This window comes from Drosophila subpulchrella, chromosome 3L, assembly GCF_014743375.2.
Source record: "Drosophila subpulchrella strain 33 F10 #4 breed RU33 chromosome 3L, RU_Dsub_v1.1 Primary Assembly, whole genome shotgun sequence".
Lineage (NCBI taxonomy): Eukaryota > Metazoa > Arthropoda > Insecta > Diptera > Drosophilidae > Drosophila > Drosophila subpulchrella.
The window spans coordinates 3,303,673-3,320,917 of record NC_050612.1 but is presented as its reverse complement, the minus strand read 5'-3'; the positions used below and the strand labels follow the sequence as shown (position 1 = coordinate 3,320,917).

At 44.9% G+C, this 17,245-nt stretch overlaps 1 protein-coding gene across 5 annotated transcripts; it reads right to left on the bottom strand.

Annotated features, from left to right (window-relative positions):
- Window positions 1-435: 435 nt before the first annotated feature.
- On the bottom strand, window positions 436-14,145 carry LOC119554724 (myeloid zinc finger 1). Of its 5 annotated transcripts, none has more exons than XM_037865740.1 (6): window positions 13,423-14,145; window positions 5,540-6,437; window positions 4,727-5,477; window positions 3,909-4,106; window positions 3,457-3,860; window positions 436-2,999 (listed from the first exon to the last, which is right to left on the bottom strand). In XM_037865740.1, exons 2-6 carry the CDS (start codon window positions 6,014-6,016, stop codon window positions 2,421-2,423), a joined length of 2,409 nt encoding a protein of 802 aa, XP_037721668.1. In that variant the 5' UTR covers window positions 6,017-6,437; window positions 13,423-14,145; the 3' UTR covers window positions 436-2,420. The 5 variants fall into 5 exon arrangements, with proteins under 5 accessions (XP_037721668.1, XP_037721670.1, XP_037721666.1 ...); XM_037865742.1 differs by having other exon boundaries at window positions 3,460-3,848; XM_037865738.1 differs by having other exon boundaries at window positions 4,643-5,477; window positions 13,423-14,144.
- Window positions 14,146-17,245: the final 3,100 nt, after the last annotated feature.

Sequence of the window (17,245 nt, the reverse complement as noted above, 5' to 3'; positions counted from 1 at the left end):
GTTGCCTTTGTGCCAGAGCATGCAATATTTTTGTAATAAACGTTTTGTTCCGCTATCAATTTTGATTTAGATGTGAAATTTTCAGTGCCTAAAAAGTGATTTTAAAATTTTGACTAAATATACCGTAACCGTAGGTGTTATTAAATATTTTACACAGAAAACAATTTTTCAAACTATTTATAAAACTTTTGCTGATAGATTTACATTAAATTTAAGCCGAAACATGCTATGTACAATTTTGAATAAGCCATTGTTACCGAAATGTTTGCCAGCGACACTCATATCACAAAAACCAGACGCCTGCCCAAGCCGAAATAGTCGTAGTTTTGTGTAATGCCAAAATTGTCTGAGTTACCCCCTGTATTGGGGAATCGAAAGAAACAGACTATAAATTTTTAACTAAGGTAACCAAAATCAAAATATAACAACTTAAAATCAGATAAATCATATAATTTTTTTATTGAAATAATTAAATAATATATGCAAACATAATTGATAATCTTTAAGTTTAAAACAGTGAAAACAAATCGTATTCGGAGCACTTGCTTTGATTCCAATAGAAACTTAATTGACTAATTACTAAATTTATGAAATAATGAGTAGATACTTTTTAAGGTGAACCGACTAAACTAAAGTTAATTTATGCTCTTTCGCGATTTTTCTTTACATACCTATACATAAAATAAGTGTACTTTATATATAAATATGAAGGAAACATATACTAAACGATTAATAACAATCATAAATGCTTTGACGGTACATTGGAAAATTTGATAAAAAACTAAATTGGTCGATTATATCCACACAGTTGGCAGGGTAAGAAAGTGGTTGGTGAAAAGTCGGGTGGTTCTTAAAATGGTGGATCAGATTGAGTATGGGTTGGAAGGTTGGTTCTTTTTCAACTATTATCTTTTGACTATTGTTCATTTGTATGGCACCTGAAGAGTCACATTTTATTGCCTGCTACGTAACCTTGATGTTCCTGCTCATTTGTTTGCATGCCTTATGTGGGTGTGCAATTGTGTGGACATAATTGGGTTAAACGTATGCCTAATAACTAAATAAAAACTCAACATAAGTTACACATAATTAGTAGGGGAAGACAACAAATGAATCCTAGTTCAAAGTACCTATGGTTTTATAACTTATTATTCATTTTTCGTATCAATAAATTGCATTTCAGTATTGTTTTATACACTTTTAAAATCACATATCAATTGAAATGAAAAAGAAATTCTAATAAGAGTTTGGTGGCCCCGGCCAATCCTCTTGGCTTAGCCAAGACATTACCCAGCGTAATCAGATCAACCATATCATTAAAGAAAAACTCCAATGTATCAACATATCTGACGAACAGAACTAAAACTTAGATGCTGCTTAAAAATCAAATTGCTCAGCGCCAACTTCTGCGTTTCGCTTCCACTACTCTTTTCCACATCCTTACGCGCCCCTCGTCCTTCGCCCCAAAAAGGTTCTAGCTGCCCTATCTATCACGTCACATGTCCATACTCACTATATCGGAGCTATCCTAACATTACGCCGTATATCGTATATCTTCGGTCGATTGTGTCAAAATCAAGGATGACGAACTTAGCACGATCTTGAGTGTTCGTGTGTTTGTGTGTATATAAATATTTGATGTATTTTTAGTCTTTAAAGTTGTTGGGGTGCTTAAACAAAATTATTAAAAAGGAATCGTATAACGTTGTGTTTGGCTCTCGCTTCTCCTTCTTTCTGCAGTTGCTTCTCTGAAACATTGACCATTGCATTTCATGTTTATGGTTCGTATTAAAGGAGTTTAGAGTCCTTTTCAAAAAGACTAGTACTCGTCCTGTTTACGTGCCTGCTTCTCGCTGTTCAGCTGCTCTCGGTTCGTTCGTTTTCCATCACCAAAACTGTGTTTTGTGGCTTTAAGATTAGTTTTAAAAACTAGGAGAATTTGTTTGCGTCTAATACTAGGGAACTAAGCGAACCTATGAAATATCGTGAATAGTGTGTGTTCCTCAAGTTTGCATTCTCGCCTTCTGCTCCTGTCTCTCCTACTGATGACATCATAGAGATCCGAATATCGAGTGTATGTGGGGGTGAATGGGAATCGCGTGTGACAGGGTTGGTGGCGGCGGGGGCCCAGCTCCGTTGGCCACCCCCGGATGTCCCGGATGCCCCGGGTGACCCGGATGAACCGCGTGGGAAGCCGGAGGCGGCGGCAGCGTAATCGAGAGCGTCACAGTCTGCGGCGCCGCCACAGGTGAGGCGTGGGCGGAAGAGGGCGTGGCCGCGGTGACAGCGGCCGCCGCTGCTGCGATGTGATGGGCAGAGGACGTGGGCGGCGGAGGCGGCGGCGCGTGGTGTTGCTGCTGCGTCGCCGGAGGCTGCTGCTGCTGCGGTTGTTGGGCCCCGGGTGCTCCAGTGGTGGGATGTCACTGGGCCACCACGGAGGCGGAAGCGTTCTGCTGCACCACCACGCCGGAGGCCACCGAGTTGGCCACCGTCACGGTTACGGGCGGCGTGGGTCCTCCGTTGGCGTGCGCCACGCTGGGCTGCTGGGCCTGCTGCTGCTGCGTCTGGAAGGGGTGCTGGAAGGGCGGTCCGTAGCACTGTGGGAAGTAGAGCTCGTTCTTCACCACCGACTGCTGCACGACTGCGGCGGCCGCCGCGTTGGACGCTATGCTGCGCACCGGGAGGATGTTGGCCTTGTTGTCCACCGTCGAGGGATTGTTGTTGTTGAGGAACTGCTGGGCCGCCAGGCTCTTAGCGTCGTTCATCAGGTGATTGGCCACCGAGGCCACCTGGGCGACGGCGTTGTTGCTCTGTTGCTGCTGCTGCTGCTGCTGTTGTTGTTGCTGTTGCTGCTGCTGCTGTTGGTGTTGCTGCTGTTGCTGGCGGCGCACCTTGGTGGTGTTGGGATTCATGTGGTTGTCGATATGCTTCGTCACCTCGTTTTCCGTGGCAAAGCGCCGACGGCAATTGGGCATCGGACAGCAGAACGGGCGATCTCCCTGCGTGGTGAGACAAATATTCATGGATTAGAACTCGAAATAGACAGGTTACTAAGGGCGATTTCTCAATGACATCAACATCAGTTAGGATGACCATTAGACCCCTGCCGAATTTCACGCAGAGAGCCCATTACAAAAGGATCACTGGATATACTCGGCTAGTAATTCTGATCTTGGAAATATATACTTTATCGCTAATAGAGATCAACTGTTTCTGATGGCTCATTAAAAACACACTTTCTTATAAGGGGCTATTGTTCGACGACTGCATGACTCCACATTTTCAGACAAATAGATACAACAATCATACGAAACTTGTTAGATTCAATTCGGTTTCTAAATCTATAGAGAAAAAAGAGATGTTGGCATCTGTTTAACTTTCTCGTGTGGTTGACAAACAGACTTTTAGGATGGGACTGAGAAATCAGGCCCTCGCGGGTTGAGGCCAGGCTACAACTACCTGGTGGGTGCGCGTGTGCTGGTCCAAGATGGCCTTCTGGCGGAAGTCCTTGCCGCACTGACCGCATTTGTAGGGCTTCTCGCCGGTGTGGATGCGCAAGTGCTGGTTGAGAATGGTCCGCTGGCGGAAAAAGCGCGGACAGTACATGCATCCGAAGGGCTTCTCGTTGGTGTGGATGCGCAGGTGCTGCGTGAGGTGCGACTGTTGGCGGAAGCGCTTGCCGCACTCCGGGCAGGGATACGGCCGCGACTCGATGTGGATGCAGCCGTGCTGCAGCAACGTCGTCTTCTGCTTGAACTCCTTGTCGCAGATGGGGCACCGCACGTAGAGCGGCATGTTGGCCGGCCGCACGCCGATGTGCTGCAGCACCTCGGGCAGTATCTTTTGGCCTGTGTGAGGATCTGATTAGAAGGTAGCCGCCTCCAACCGCACCGCCTGCTAGTACTCACCTTTGCCGTCCTTGAAGTACGACGGGTAGTGCATGCCGCCGCTGCCGTCCGGCGTTCCCTGCGAGTCCTCGTCGTGGTAGCCGCCGCCCGTGCCGGCGATGTCGCCCTTGGTGTCGTTCTCCTCGCCGGGGAAGGGCACGTCCGAGGGCCACAGGGTCGGGTGCGGCCCGTTCTTAAAGATGAGGTGGGGCGAGACGTCTGTGGAAGGGGACGTGTTGATCCGCAGTGTCACATGGAAGTAGTCAAGCGAGAGAAGGCCACTGTTAGCAGCGCTAAAACTTGGCGCGCAGCCGAGATACAAATCTTCGAAAGAGCTGCCTAGCTTTCTGCTTATCTAGAGACGTAATGCTTTTTTACGACTGCCGACCTGCTGGGACGCTTGGAAGGTTGAGAACCCTGCTCTCCTGGGTTAAGTCATATACAACGGTTCTTGGAGAGCTCACTTTCGGTTCGCCTTCCGTCTGCGTACTCAGCAAGCCCGCGAGCCAGTAGTAATGACAGTGGGGACAATTTCGATATTCGGCCAAAAGATTGCTCAATCGCAGACATAATTGAATTTTGCAGGGAAATCAGTTGTCAAAAGGGATGAGTCGAGCCGAGCTTGTCGATCAGCTGGCTGCACCTAACCCGGGTCTGAACTAGCACTAGCACTACTCCTATCTGATCCCCTGTTCGAATCTGTATCTGTATCTGCATCTGCATCGGTAAGTTAGTTATCTGTATCTGTCGCTCGCCTTGGTGGGTGCGCACATGCTGATTGAGGATGGCTTTCTGGCGAAAGTGCTTGCCGCACTCGGGGCAGGCGAAGGGCTTCTCACCCGAATGGATGCGTATGTGCTGGTTGAGAATGGCGCGTTGCCGGAAGCTGCGCGAGCAGTACGGGCAGGTGAAGGGCTTTTCGTTGGCGTGGATGCGCAGGTGCTGCGTGAGGTGCGACTGCTGGCGGAACCGCTTGCCGCACTCGGAGCACGGAAAGGGGCGCGCGTCCGTGTGGATGCGGTCGTGCTGCAGCAGCGTGCTCTTCTGCTTGAAGTCCTTGCCGCAGGTGAGGCACTTGAACAGCCGCAGGTCGCTGTGCGGCTTGTTCTTGTGCGGGCGTCCCGGGCCATTGCCCGTCCTCCCGCCGCTCGTCACGCCCACCGAACCCACGCCCGCTCCCGCTCCCGCACCGCCCACTCCGCCCCCGTTGGCGCCCGCACCGCCTTCATTGGCATTGGCGTTCGCCGTCCCGGCGTTCTGCTGGCCGTTCTGTTGGGCGGGCAGCAGCTCGGGCAGCGCGTAAGCCTCACCGCCCCCGCCCCCGCCGCCGCCGGACTGCTCCATTGGCAGTACGCCCTTGTTCAGATAGTGGAGCGGCGGGAAGCCGGGCGGCGCCAGCATTCCGCCCTGGGGCGCCGCGTGCCGTGGGGCGTAGTAGTCAGGGGTCTGGAAACCGTTGCCGGGATCGGTCTGGGGTCCGCCGTTCTGCTGGACGTGCGGGTTGCCCGGCTCGCCCGCATTGGAGCCCGTGTGCTGGGGGTCGGCGCTGCTTTGGTTTTGGTTGGGCGCGGAGTTCTGCTGGTTGGCGAGCTGAAACAAAGGGCATGAGTTAGTCGACGACTTGGTCATGGGCAAGAAAGCCTTCTGCATACCTGGTTCATGGGGTCCTCGTCGCCTGCCCCGTTTGCCCGCTGCTGCTGCTGCTGCTGCTGTTGCTGCTGGACCGAGGGATACGGACTCGAGGAGGGCGACACCTGCTGCTGGCGGCCGTCGCCGCTGCCGTTGTCCCGCGCTTCCTGCCCTCCGCCCGGAGGGCTCTGCGGCTGTCCCGCCGCCGCCGCCACAGCTGCCGCCTGGGCGGCCGCCTGCGCCGCGTTCTGCTGCTGCTGTTGCTGCTGCTGGGCGGTCAGGTGCTGCTGCGCCTGCTGCTGGATGTTGGGGTACATGTCGCTGCCCCACTGGGCGGGACTGGCGCCTAGGGCGCCGGGGTTGCGGTCCGCGTCCTGCGAGTCCTTGTAGAGCACGTACGGCTGGCCGGTGTCCTGCGTGATGCAGTACATAATCTGGCGCGGCACCTTCAGTCCGGCTGCTATGCAGGCCGCAAAGGAGGCCGAAAAATTGATGGCCATTGCTGCTGATCCTCGGCTTAGTTGGTTGCTTTAGTTAGGGGCTGTTATTTTCTTGGAGATACAGTTGACTTTGCCTGTGGCTCTCACGTCGCTGTCGTTTATTTCGAAGTCTCCTCTTTATTGACTTCTGACGCACATTTTTGCGGGTTTTCTTGGCTTTCTTAGCTGTGCTGGGCTTATCGCCGCTGTGGTTTCTGCCGGTTATTTGTTTCTCTTCATGTTGATCAAATTTTAAATTCCTTTCTTCTTAAGTGTCTCATTTATTTATTTTGGTTTATAAACTTGTTTTTGTAGTTGGACCTTCCGTTTACCGAAAGTTGTTACTCTAGCTTTTTTATTTGAAATGATATTTTATCTTTTGCCTCTGTTTGTTTAAAATGGGTTTTCAAGGTGTAATTGATGCGATATTCCTTTGGTTCAACTGAAAAGAAAGGAGATAATTATTGGAGGGGAAACCGAGAAGATTTATTCAATAAAGCGCCTATTCCCTCCTCACTACCATTAGAAATCGACTACGCCCCTACCTATGCTATGTGGTTGGCATGCAAAAACGCATCCAACTCCCAACTGCCAACCCACAAAAAGTGGAAAGGCCGGAGACATTAGCAGAAAGGCCTGGCAAATTAAAAACAATGAAGATCATCAGCGGCTGATTGGGAGGAGTGGCGCATAAATGGACACCGCATGCCAGCCAGGCGAGTCCCTCCCCCCGAACAAACTCCCCCAGTTACTGGGTATACCGCCTGGCGACCGCCGGTTGTCCACATGTTCCCTCCTTTGTTGTCATGCCTTGCCGGTCTGTCTCGAACCGCCTGTCTCCCTGGCTCTCCTGCCTTTCGTTTTTGCCTTCGGTTTGGTTTTATCTTTGTGCTGTGTTATTTTTGCTGTTTAACGACGATGACGACGACGTGCCAACTTTTTAATGCGGGATCAAGGTCTCGAAGAGCGTACGCCTCGCACAACACAAGCACTTTGCAGACCCAGGCGGGGTATCACATCTACACTAGCCCAGAAATATACATATACCCGGGGCTGCCCGCATAGTACCGAGTGTTAACTGTCGGCTGATCCACAAGCAAGGAACCAATGTTTCCCCAACATGTCCCAACATCAGTCGGTTTTTTGTAATTATATCGAGGGTGCCACTCAAATCAGATTTAAATTTAATTTTAGGTGTCTAAGAGCAAGCAACCCTATATTTTAACCTCGGAATGAATTCATTCAGAAAGATGGCTAGTCCTTACACGCTGCATTGCTTTAAGAAACCTAAATTGATATTTAAAAGTGATTTCAATAAACCTAGTTACATTTGTGGGAACAGCTATAAGTTCTTAAAATTGACTTTATAACACCCAATCATCAGTATTCAACATTTGGTCGGAATTTTCCTATAAAATATTTTTGTAGTACCCCGGGTAGAGACTCCGAGTTAGGGAAGGTCAAGCAACATATGAAGATCACGCTATAGATTCCTTACTCAGCTACCCAATTTCATTTATTCACTAAACTGTCGATTAATACCTTTTTTGGCACACGTCGATAAGTAAACAAGAAAGAACACTGTAGTCGAGTGCCTCGACTATCAGTTACCCTTTACTCAGCTAACCAACATCAAAATAAATATACCTTCGATTAAAGATGGAGTAACATCGATGTTTACATTTTTATCTACTTTACACTTTCACATTTTACCCCTTTCATTTTTATTTTCTGGCTGTGACGTCATTATCGATGTTCTCGATCGATATGGGCGTGAGCTCACAACATATTAACTAATAGTCCGATTTTAACAATTTCCGGTGGGTATTGACAAGCCGAATAAAATAAAATTTTTTTTGTTTTTATATCCTTGCAGGGGTATAATGGTTTCAGTCAAAAGTTTGCAACGCAGTGAAGGAGACGTTTCCGACCCCATAAAGTATATATATTCTTGATCAGCATGACTAGACGAGTCGATCTAGCCATGTCCGTCTGTCCGGCTGTCCGTCTGTCCGTCCGTTTCTACGCAAACTAGTCTCTCAGTTTTAAAGCTATCGGGCTGAAACTTTCCCAAAAGTCTTATATCTTTTGCAGGTAGTATATAAGTCGGAACCAGCCTGATCGGACAACTATATCTTATAACTCCCATAGGAATAATCGGAAAAAAACATTTAAAAAAATTATATCTTTGGTTTTTTTAGCATATAACCTCCTAAGCTTGGAAATAATATTTTTTAATTAGTTTTGAATTTCGAATTTAATTTTATCAAAATCGGACGACTATATCATATAGCTGCCATAGGAACGATCGGAAAGTTGGTAGGAAAATAATATGAAACAAATTATGGCTTTGGTGTTTTTTAACATATAACCTCCTTAGCTTGGAAATAACATTTTTTAAATAGTTTTGAATTTCGAATTTAATTTTATCAAAATCGGACGACTATATCATATAGCTCCCATAGGAACGATCGGAAAATTGGTGGGGAAAATAATATGAAACAAATTATTATTTTAAATTTTTATTTTGCAATCCCAACTTTCCAGTTTTTAAAGTTTCCAAAATGTATCCGCGTTTATACGGACGATGTTGGGCGGTTAGTGTTCGTTAGCCATACAGATTTCAGGGTTTTGGATGCTAGTGCACGTTTAAGTGGGCTTCGAGATCTCTGCGTTCATACGGACAGATGGACGGACACGGACATGGGTAGATAGACTCGGCTAGTAATACCGATAAAGAATATATATTCTTTATAGGGAAAGCGTTCTTCTAACTATTACATACTTTATTTACAACTTTGTATTCTTACTCTACGAGTAACGGGTGTAATCAATTGCAACTATTTTAAAAATATGTATTATTTTGAGAATGTTTATACTTTTAGGTATGATTCGGGAACAGTTTAGGGACATGTCTCACGATCATTCATACTGTTATAAAGAAGGTAATTTTAATCCAAGAAAAACAATATTGCATAAAATAGAGTTGATAAAATAAGAAACAGGTATGAAAAGGGTTCACCGAAACATCATTCTCTGTCTTTTGAAAACCGTTCGATTTGCTGATTTGGTCTTTCTCGAAAGATCGCAGTTCGAATAATAATAATAATAATAATAATAAAAAGATCTAAGACGCTATTTCTTTGACAAGCCCCAGGAAGAAAACTTCTTGCAGAGAATCGAAAATCGACCATCGATCGGCTATCGAGTGGCGGCGAGTCGAAAAGATCCAAAACTACCTTGAACCCGCGAATGAACGAAAGCTGCGAAAAACTCAACTGCACTCAGGGTCGGAGACGCAGACGCAGTCGGTCTGCGTTCTCCAGCGATTGCACTTCGTGTCAAATGCAGTCGAAGTATGTACATTGCACATACATACGAGTACGACACTGCCGCCGTTGCGTTGCGTTGCTATTTGTGAATTATTGCGCTTCATTGGCCGAGCAACAGCATTTGCAATTTATGCGTTCGCTGTCGTTGCAGGTCGCCTTTATTTCGATTCCGCGTCACACTATCTGTGAGCTCGGCGTGCTTTGTTTTGTTGGCTCTTCCCTCTGCCGATCTTCTAGAACGCCTCTGTCGAATGGCCATTCACCCACCCCAATTCTCAACAACGGGTTGAAACTTGGAACAAAAACAAAATCGGGGTAAAAAAAACTCGAAACATTTAATTTTTACCACAAAGTTTTTACTTAGCAAATTATATTTATAAAATATTTAAAGCGAATAAAAAGATGACTTCATTGCGCAGCTCTTCAAAGAACAAAAAATAAAAAGATACTTCAATGCTATAAACTTTCCGACCAAACGAGTTATCGGAATTCAAAAAAAAATCTAAATGGTTCTAGTTTTCATCAAAATTTTAAAAAATTGAGGTTTTCCACGACAACAACATAAACCAAACTTTTTTTTAAAATTGTTTGCAGTGTAAACTAAAATTTATTTTATTGTGTAATACTTTTCACTTGTCAAACATCGTACAAATAGCACTATTTTTTAAAGGTATAAATAAATTACTTTTAAAGGTCTTTTATGGTCCGTGGTTTAACTGTCCGTCGCTAGGTGGCGCTTGCGTCACTAGTATGAGCCGCGAAAAAAAAGTACCTCAGAACTTTATTATAAAATTGGTAAACAGAGTAAGGGGTATGTAATAGTCGAGGCACTCGAATAATTCGATTTTCCCTATTTTATAGATGTAGTCACGTTCGACATGTCACGGATCATCATCGCGTTTTATATAAACATGAAAAAATTAAAATTCAGATGAATCTACTTTTATAAATAATTTTATTGATTCTCTAAAAAATAAATTGATAAAAACTGTAATAGCTCATTAAAAATTTCAGCTCTTGCTAGAAAACTAAATATATTTTTCAAAAATGGCTTTAGAATATTCAGTGACTTTCGATCCTCCCTTCTAAGCGATATATTTAAAAAATTATATATTATTTCAAGTCAAACTTTGCTGAGAATGAAACCCACAGATCCTAACGGCATTCGTGTAAGGTTTTTCGCTAATTTAATTTCACATCCGTGTAAAGGAAGTTTAAAACTACCACCTTGTCTTTTCCTATTTATATTTTAACTACTTTAAGAAAAAGGCCTATCTATGAAAGTATTTTTTTATCGAAATAAAACTGATCTGACTTTAAATCCTTGTAAGGCACGCTACCAGTTCTTCAAAGCTACCACCATGATTGTTTATATATTTCCTTAACCACTTTTAATTTCATTTCCATCAAAATAAAACTTAAGAGAGCCTCAAGGCCCTCGAGTAAGAGTTTTCTGATTTAAAATCCTTGTAAACGATGTTCTCACTCGGAGTTAGGAACGTTCAAGGTATGGAAGTTTTACTGTGTGTATTTATACACTCCATTTTTCGACCGCTTATCGTCAGCGAAATTGAGTCGCCAATTTCTGGCTCACGCTTCGCTGGCAGTGAAAGTTGTCAACGCAACCGTCCCCAACTTCAACCGCCGCAGCGCGCGGCCCCACCCACAAGTCGTGGTCCACTTAAAAGGGAGAATGATATTTCAGTTTCTATTTCTATTTGAATGGCGTCCAACAGCGAGGCAGCCAATGGCGCCGTAGCTCGTTGCCAAAAGCAGTTGCAGTTTTGCGCTCGTGTCTCCAGCATGTGCACATGTATCTGGTGTGCATTGCGAGTACCCCCATCTAATGCCGTGTAACCTGTATCTTCTGGTAGAGCGTGTGTCTTGCCGTGTGCCTAGGCTGTCAGGTGTGAAGTAGGTGGAGTCTGTCCGCATTTGCCCGCCCAGCTATGCTCCCATTACACGCTGAGCCCTCATCTTGTTTGGCTTGGCTACACACTCAGCTAGATCAAGATAGTCCTTACAATGCTTCCACCCTTTAGAATATTTTATCTGTTGGAAAGGTTTCCGGATTTCTATTGAAATTATTAAAACTATCGTTTCTTGAAGTGTTTCGACTTCATGAACTATATAAATTCTTGATCAAAATAACTTCGGTTCTGTGAAATTCCAGCTCTTAAGTTTATAAATCGTGTACTACGGATTGCCAAATTGGCTTTCGTTTTCTTGTATTCAACTAAGTTTAGAGTTATTATATTAAATTGTATATATGTATATAATGAATACAAGCTACTTACTACATACATATGTACATTGTACATTTTTACATTAAAAACTAATTCCTATCTCGCCCTTAAAGGGACCATATTTTACAGAACCCACATCAAGGTTAAGGCAATAAACAAAAATATACAAATCGCCAAAAAAGTTTTGGCGCTTGTTGCTGCAGCAGCAGACGCAAAAAATGAGCGGCAAAACATTTTGGCTTAATTTGTGCAGCTATCTAATTCAATGTACAAAAGCTCTGCCAACCACACACCAACACATACACCCATCGAGGAGAGCTCTAGTGTCAAGGGATAGGGGAAGGGGAGGGGGAGGGGGATGAGGAGGAGAAAGGTGGGGGAAGAGAGCGCACTTCGGGAAAAGAGCGAGAGAAGGAGCGCACAAACTACAACGACAGGTATAGGTATGTGAGAGTGAACAAAATCAAAAAGAAAAATAAGGCAAAAATGACTCACAAAAACAGACGAATGGGCATTTTTTCATCTATTTATTTGTGTTTGGAGAGCGTTTCGCAAAAACGTTTCTGCCTTAGGTTATCTGCGTGTTTCTATTTTTTGGCCCACCGAAATAATTGAACACAGGAATTCAGATAAGAGCTTCAACGTAAACACATAGATCTCCGAGGTGCAGCATTATCCCCGTTTGGATTTTTAACTTTTAGGCAGCGAAGGGGCATTCGGGACTCGCAAGGCTTTATCTTGTTTTTGGCAAACACCCGTACACTTAATTGGCGCCCAGCAGAGGGGCTCCGATGGGTGACACCACCATTTCCACCGGCAACGAACTCGCTCGGCAGCAGATGGACGTCCGCAGCACGCTACACATGCATTAGGAGTTGGAGATGTGCGGCGAACACTGCACACACATCTGTATCTGTTAGATACACAAGCCGAAAAAACGAAAAGACAACTACGACAGATACACACGCACACACAATTAAGTGATTTTGCTTGTTTTATTGCTGAACATTTTGTGGATTTTAGTTTTTTGTGCGAAAAGCGTTTTGGCTTATAATTCATCATATTCCTTTATGGTCTGACATTCGCACACACTCGTGGCCACGCACACACACCAGTGTCCCACTCTTTCGGCTCCCCGCTCCCGCTCCCTTCACCCCCCGCCTCCCCCACCAACGACTCAACCCAGACACCAAAAATATAAATGAATTCAGCCCCAGGGAGAATTTCGCAAAAAATCGGAGAGCAAAAAGCAAATAAAAATTGCAAATGATTTGTGGCAATTTTTGTTGTTGCTCTTGCTTTTAGTTTTGCGCCTCTGCTTTGAGCTCCTCCGCTCATTAGTGCCGTTTTGTGTGTGCCCCTTCCGCGCCCCCGTTCCGCCCCCGGCGAGTCTCCTTTGCATTTGTCAACTTGATTTACGCGCAAACATTTTTGTTGTGTATCTTTACCCCTTAGTTTGCAATCAATTTCGCAACCTCGGCCCCCCTTTAGGACGATTTTCTAATGCAGCCCTGCCGGAAAGTCTTACTTCGACTCGACCTCCGCCCGGGGAGTCCGCTCCAGCTGGAACATCAAATGTGCACACAGTTGTTTATACCGAGCACCTCCATTAGCGGTGGCCTTCACTGTGCAGATACATACATGCTGATTTTGGGGGCTCGATACCTCCGGGATCGCACTCAATCCGATAAATCTAGATCCCAATTTCGAGTCCACGGCTAGAAGCGCCCGAAAACTATCCAGTTCCTCTGCTTGGGGGTTTGACATACTGAGGCGGCGAGTGAGCGAGTGTGCGAGTGTGAGGGCCCCCGGCTGTATCAGTATGTATACAGGGTATAAAGACACTAACCTCAAAATGCTGATTGCGGCAGGCAATGGCACGACTTGGCGAGGCACGGAGCGAGGGAGCTGGAGGAAGTGGGGGCGAAAAATTGCAATTGCAACGGGCCGCGAACACAGGCGCAGTTCGCGGCGCACACAGATGCACGTGCTCACACAGACACCCCCGAAACGAGCCGAAATTCGCACAGATATGTACTTCTACCAGTGCAGCGGCCTGGCAGATACACACAGATACGCAGATGCAGATGCAGTTGCAGTTGCAGTTGCAATGTTGCAAAAAGCAAACTGCAGACGATCGCGAAATTGCTTCTGAAGGGCCAGTCCACTTCTCATTTGGCGCTTCTTCATCACATCAGACCGCTGCTTGCGCCCTGCCACTCCTCCCACTGCTGCCTCCTCCCCTTCCTGCTGGGGCGATGTTGCGTATACGCAGCGTTGTGCAGCACTCAGGTAAATTATGCGTTGTTTACTCAACACTTTGCCGCCTGGCGATTGTTTTCGGTGCACTTTTGCGTTTTATTTCGGGATGTGTCGCTGGCCGACTACATTTTTAGTTATTTTTGATGGCTGCCTCGCAAGTTCTCGACGGGAGCGCTCTCCGCACATGTACGTACGCTGTGTACAGCTTTTTTATTAGATGGCGGCACGAAAAATCGAACAAAATGCCAAAAAATAACAAACCGAACGCGAAGCCAACGCGAATCTGAGTCCGAACCCAAAACGAGACTCAGCGCGACTTAACTTGGCTGCCTCTCAGCGATGCCTCGTCGTCTGAACGGTTGTTTCTCTGCCGCTCGTGTCCGTGTCCGTGTCTTTCCTCTTTCTCTTTCTCTTCCGTGCCGCTGCCGTTCTGTGCTCCGCCTGTGTGGGGCTCGGTGCATGGGTGTGCGGGAGCGCGCCAATATTTGGTTTAGGAGGCCCCAGCCGAGAGAGAGACGTCACCTCGGAGAGGCTCTCTAAGCTTTTTTAGCCAAAACATTCACATTCGCGAATTTTTTCAACTTTTTGCCGGCGAGGCTAGAGAGCCTGCGAGAGTGTGGGTGTGGGTGCCCCGTGCGTCTTACACAACCGCCTTGGTGTTAGTGCAGTCTTTCGGAAAGCTCGCTCTCCAGCTCTGTTGTCGATTTTCAAGTACCACTCCGCACTCTATTTGGGGTACAATCTATTTCTTATTTCCTCTACGCGCTCACGCAAAGTACCCCAGAACTAATGGAAGGAAGGGACCCAGGAAGCACAATTTAAGATAGAAGTTCGTTTTTCAGTTATTAACGAAAACTAGGTAATAGTTAAATACCCTGGCATGAAGCAGAAGTAGCAATTGTAAGAATCGAGTGGCTCGACTATCAGATATCATCAATTGCATATATTCTTTAGCAGGATCACTAGCCGGTCGATCTCTGTCCTTCTGAGATCTCGGAAGCTGTAAAAGCTATGATGTTGGGATTAATCGTACAGATTCAGCGGAGTTTCACAGAATTCCACCAGTCGGTTTATTATTTTAAAAGTCGCTGACAAAGTCCCCTGATAGCTATCTGTCCGAAAAAGTTAAGGACCAGATAAACTTGTCGTAAAAGCCATTTCCCAACTCCTTTAATTTATCTCAATCAATTACATATTAATGTTAGGCACAAAGTTAAGTTACGTGAAAACGCACGGCCTTCTTTGATTACTCAATCATGTGGTTAGGTTTTGCTTATGTTCTAGATTATATCATTTCATCTTAGTAGGCTTTGTGAAAATTGCTTCCATTTTATCGAGCCGAAAAAGATTTCGAGTCCCTGTCAGAGTTAGCTCTCACATAGACACTCGAGAAAACCAAATTTCATTGGCAGGCACTTTATGTGTCCGAGAAACGTTAACTGGAACTCCAGAAACCGACCCTAAGTTAAACAGACTTTGGCATGGTCAGTAGTACCGCTAGCCTGCAATTTTATATTGATTCGAATTCAAAACAAAGTAACGGGTAGCTTGAAGTCGAGGCATTCGACTATAGCGCTTCGCCTTGTTTATAAATGGGGATTACTTGATTATTACAATATAATTACTTTAATTAAAGTCTTCGCCAAAAATTGTAATCTAATTTTTTTCCAATTTGTTCGATTAAGCAGTAAACTTTGAAATACAACATTTACATATATTGTACTTTTCTGATGATCCTGTCCCCAGTTCTAATGTCCTCCGGACGTGTACTTTGTCTGGGAGTCTCCGAAAAACGGTCTCAGTAGCAAAGTTTTTGATATATTTGAAATGTGGGTTTTTATAATACTAAGCAAATATATATCTAAAATATACCAAGTCAAGAAAGCTTAAAATATCATTCAAGTTATTAAAAAGAACATAAAAATTGTTTTTTTTTTGTCAAAAACCCTAAGGCAATGAGGTAATTAATAGAATTGCTCCAATAAGGTCATTAGCAGATTCGTGTTCTGGTTCGGACAGATGGCTTCTTAACAAAGCAACGGATTTCTGATAGTCGAGGCATTTGACTACAGCGTTGCTAAGGTGTTTATTTATGAACTGAACGCATGTGATCAATAGTAATATCTACAAATGTATGTATGTTATAATGTTAAACTATTTCATGAAGTACAACATAATCTTAATCTATCGCCTTTACTTCAACAGCCTCATCGCTTAATTAGTTCAACCGGTGGTCCTGTTGACCAAATACTAAAACCGTTAAGGCAATTATAATTTGGCACTCGAGCGTCGCTCCCGTGGCAGCGACCCCGCAGATTCGAATTGGCCCTTTTATCGGGCCAGAAATTAAGCGATTGTTCATTTGATTTCGCTGCTTTCCGGGTTGGAAGCGGTTTTCCAGCGACTGCGGGTGACAGGTGCGGCATGGGAAGGAGAACGGGGCGGCAGCTTGTACAAATATAAAGTAAATTATTGTATGATGTGTATGCATTATTGTATAAATAAACAGCGTTCTTTTATTTTCTCTATAAACAACAGAAACAAATCGAGCAGATATACTAGCACCCCCTCGACACATATGTACATTTTATGTATACGCTGCTGACATCGTGTCTTTTGTGCCGTTTTTGCAAGCTGTTTACTTTTGATTGGTTTTTGCTTTATTTTAAGGTTTCTGCTTTGCTGCAGAAATGGAAAACACGAGAAATTACAAGCTATTTTTTATGCTGCTCCAAAAAAATTAATTTAAATGCCATTTCGAAAGAGAGCAAGAACAAGCTCAATGAGACATCCAAGCTGGCATCTTCCCTTGAGATGTCCAAGAATAAACGATATTTGGTGCTTTCAGAGATACATTTCCATCTCTCAGATGCCTGTTCCTTGCGCTCTCTCTCTATTTGTGCATCTGGTGTGCACTTTGTAGTTTAAATTTAGCATTTTTTATTGTATTGTTGCCAAGATTCCTGCTACTCTTGCTCTTCTCGTGATTCCTGTGGGTTGTTTACCAATGCATTCAGCTGTTTTGCTTTGCGAACTGTGGGTCTGTGCTTGCACCCCTTCTTGGTGTCTCTGCGCCGTGCCTTTTGGTTCAGTAACCTATCGATTTTATTTTGTTTACCTTTCCGACTTGATAAAACGAAATTGAGAAGAGAGCGCTGGGGAATTCGGAATCATTTTGACATGCATATAAATAAAATTAGGAAAAAGACGAATTGCCCACACAGACGCAAACTGCTCTATTGATTAGAAGCAAGTTTAGACATTTCGATTCGTTTGCTTTTTATGAATTCGATTCAAAACAAACCTATTTGTTTACAGGCTTCCCGATAGGGGAATTTACTGGCGATAAGGTCCGAAAAGTTGATGACTTTCCTCGAGTGGGCTTTCCCTTCGTCGCGGACCATCCATGA

Excerpts from the sequence above, each read along its gene's own strand:
- LOC119554724 (XM_037865738.1), bottom strand. The coding sequence starts at position 6,016 with ATGGCCATCAATTTTTCGGCCTCCTTTGCGGCCTGCATAGCAGCCGGA. Across the intron at positions 5,478-5,539 it reads ACGAGGACCCCATGAACCAG|CTCGCCAACCAGCAGAACTC; the intron begins GTATGCAGAAGG and ends CCTTTGTTTCAG. Across the intron at positions 4,107-4,642 it reads GCATGTGCGCACCCACCAAG|ACGTCTCGCCCCACCTCATC; the intron begins GCGAGCGACAGA and ends CCCCTTCCACAG.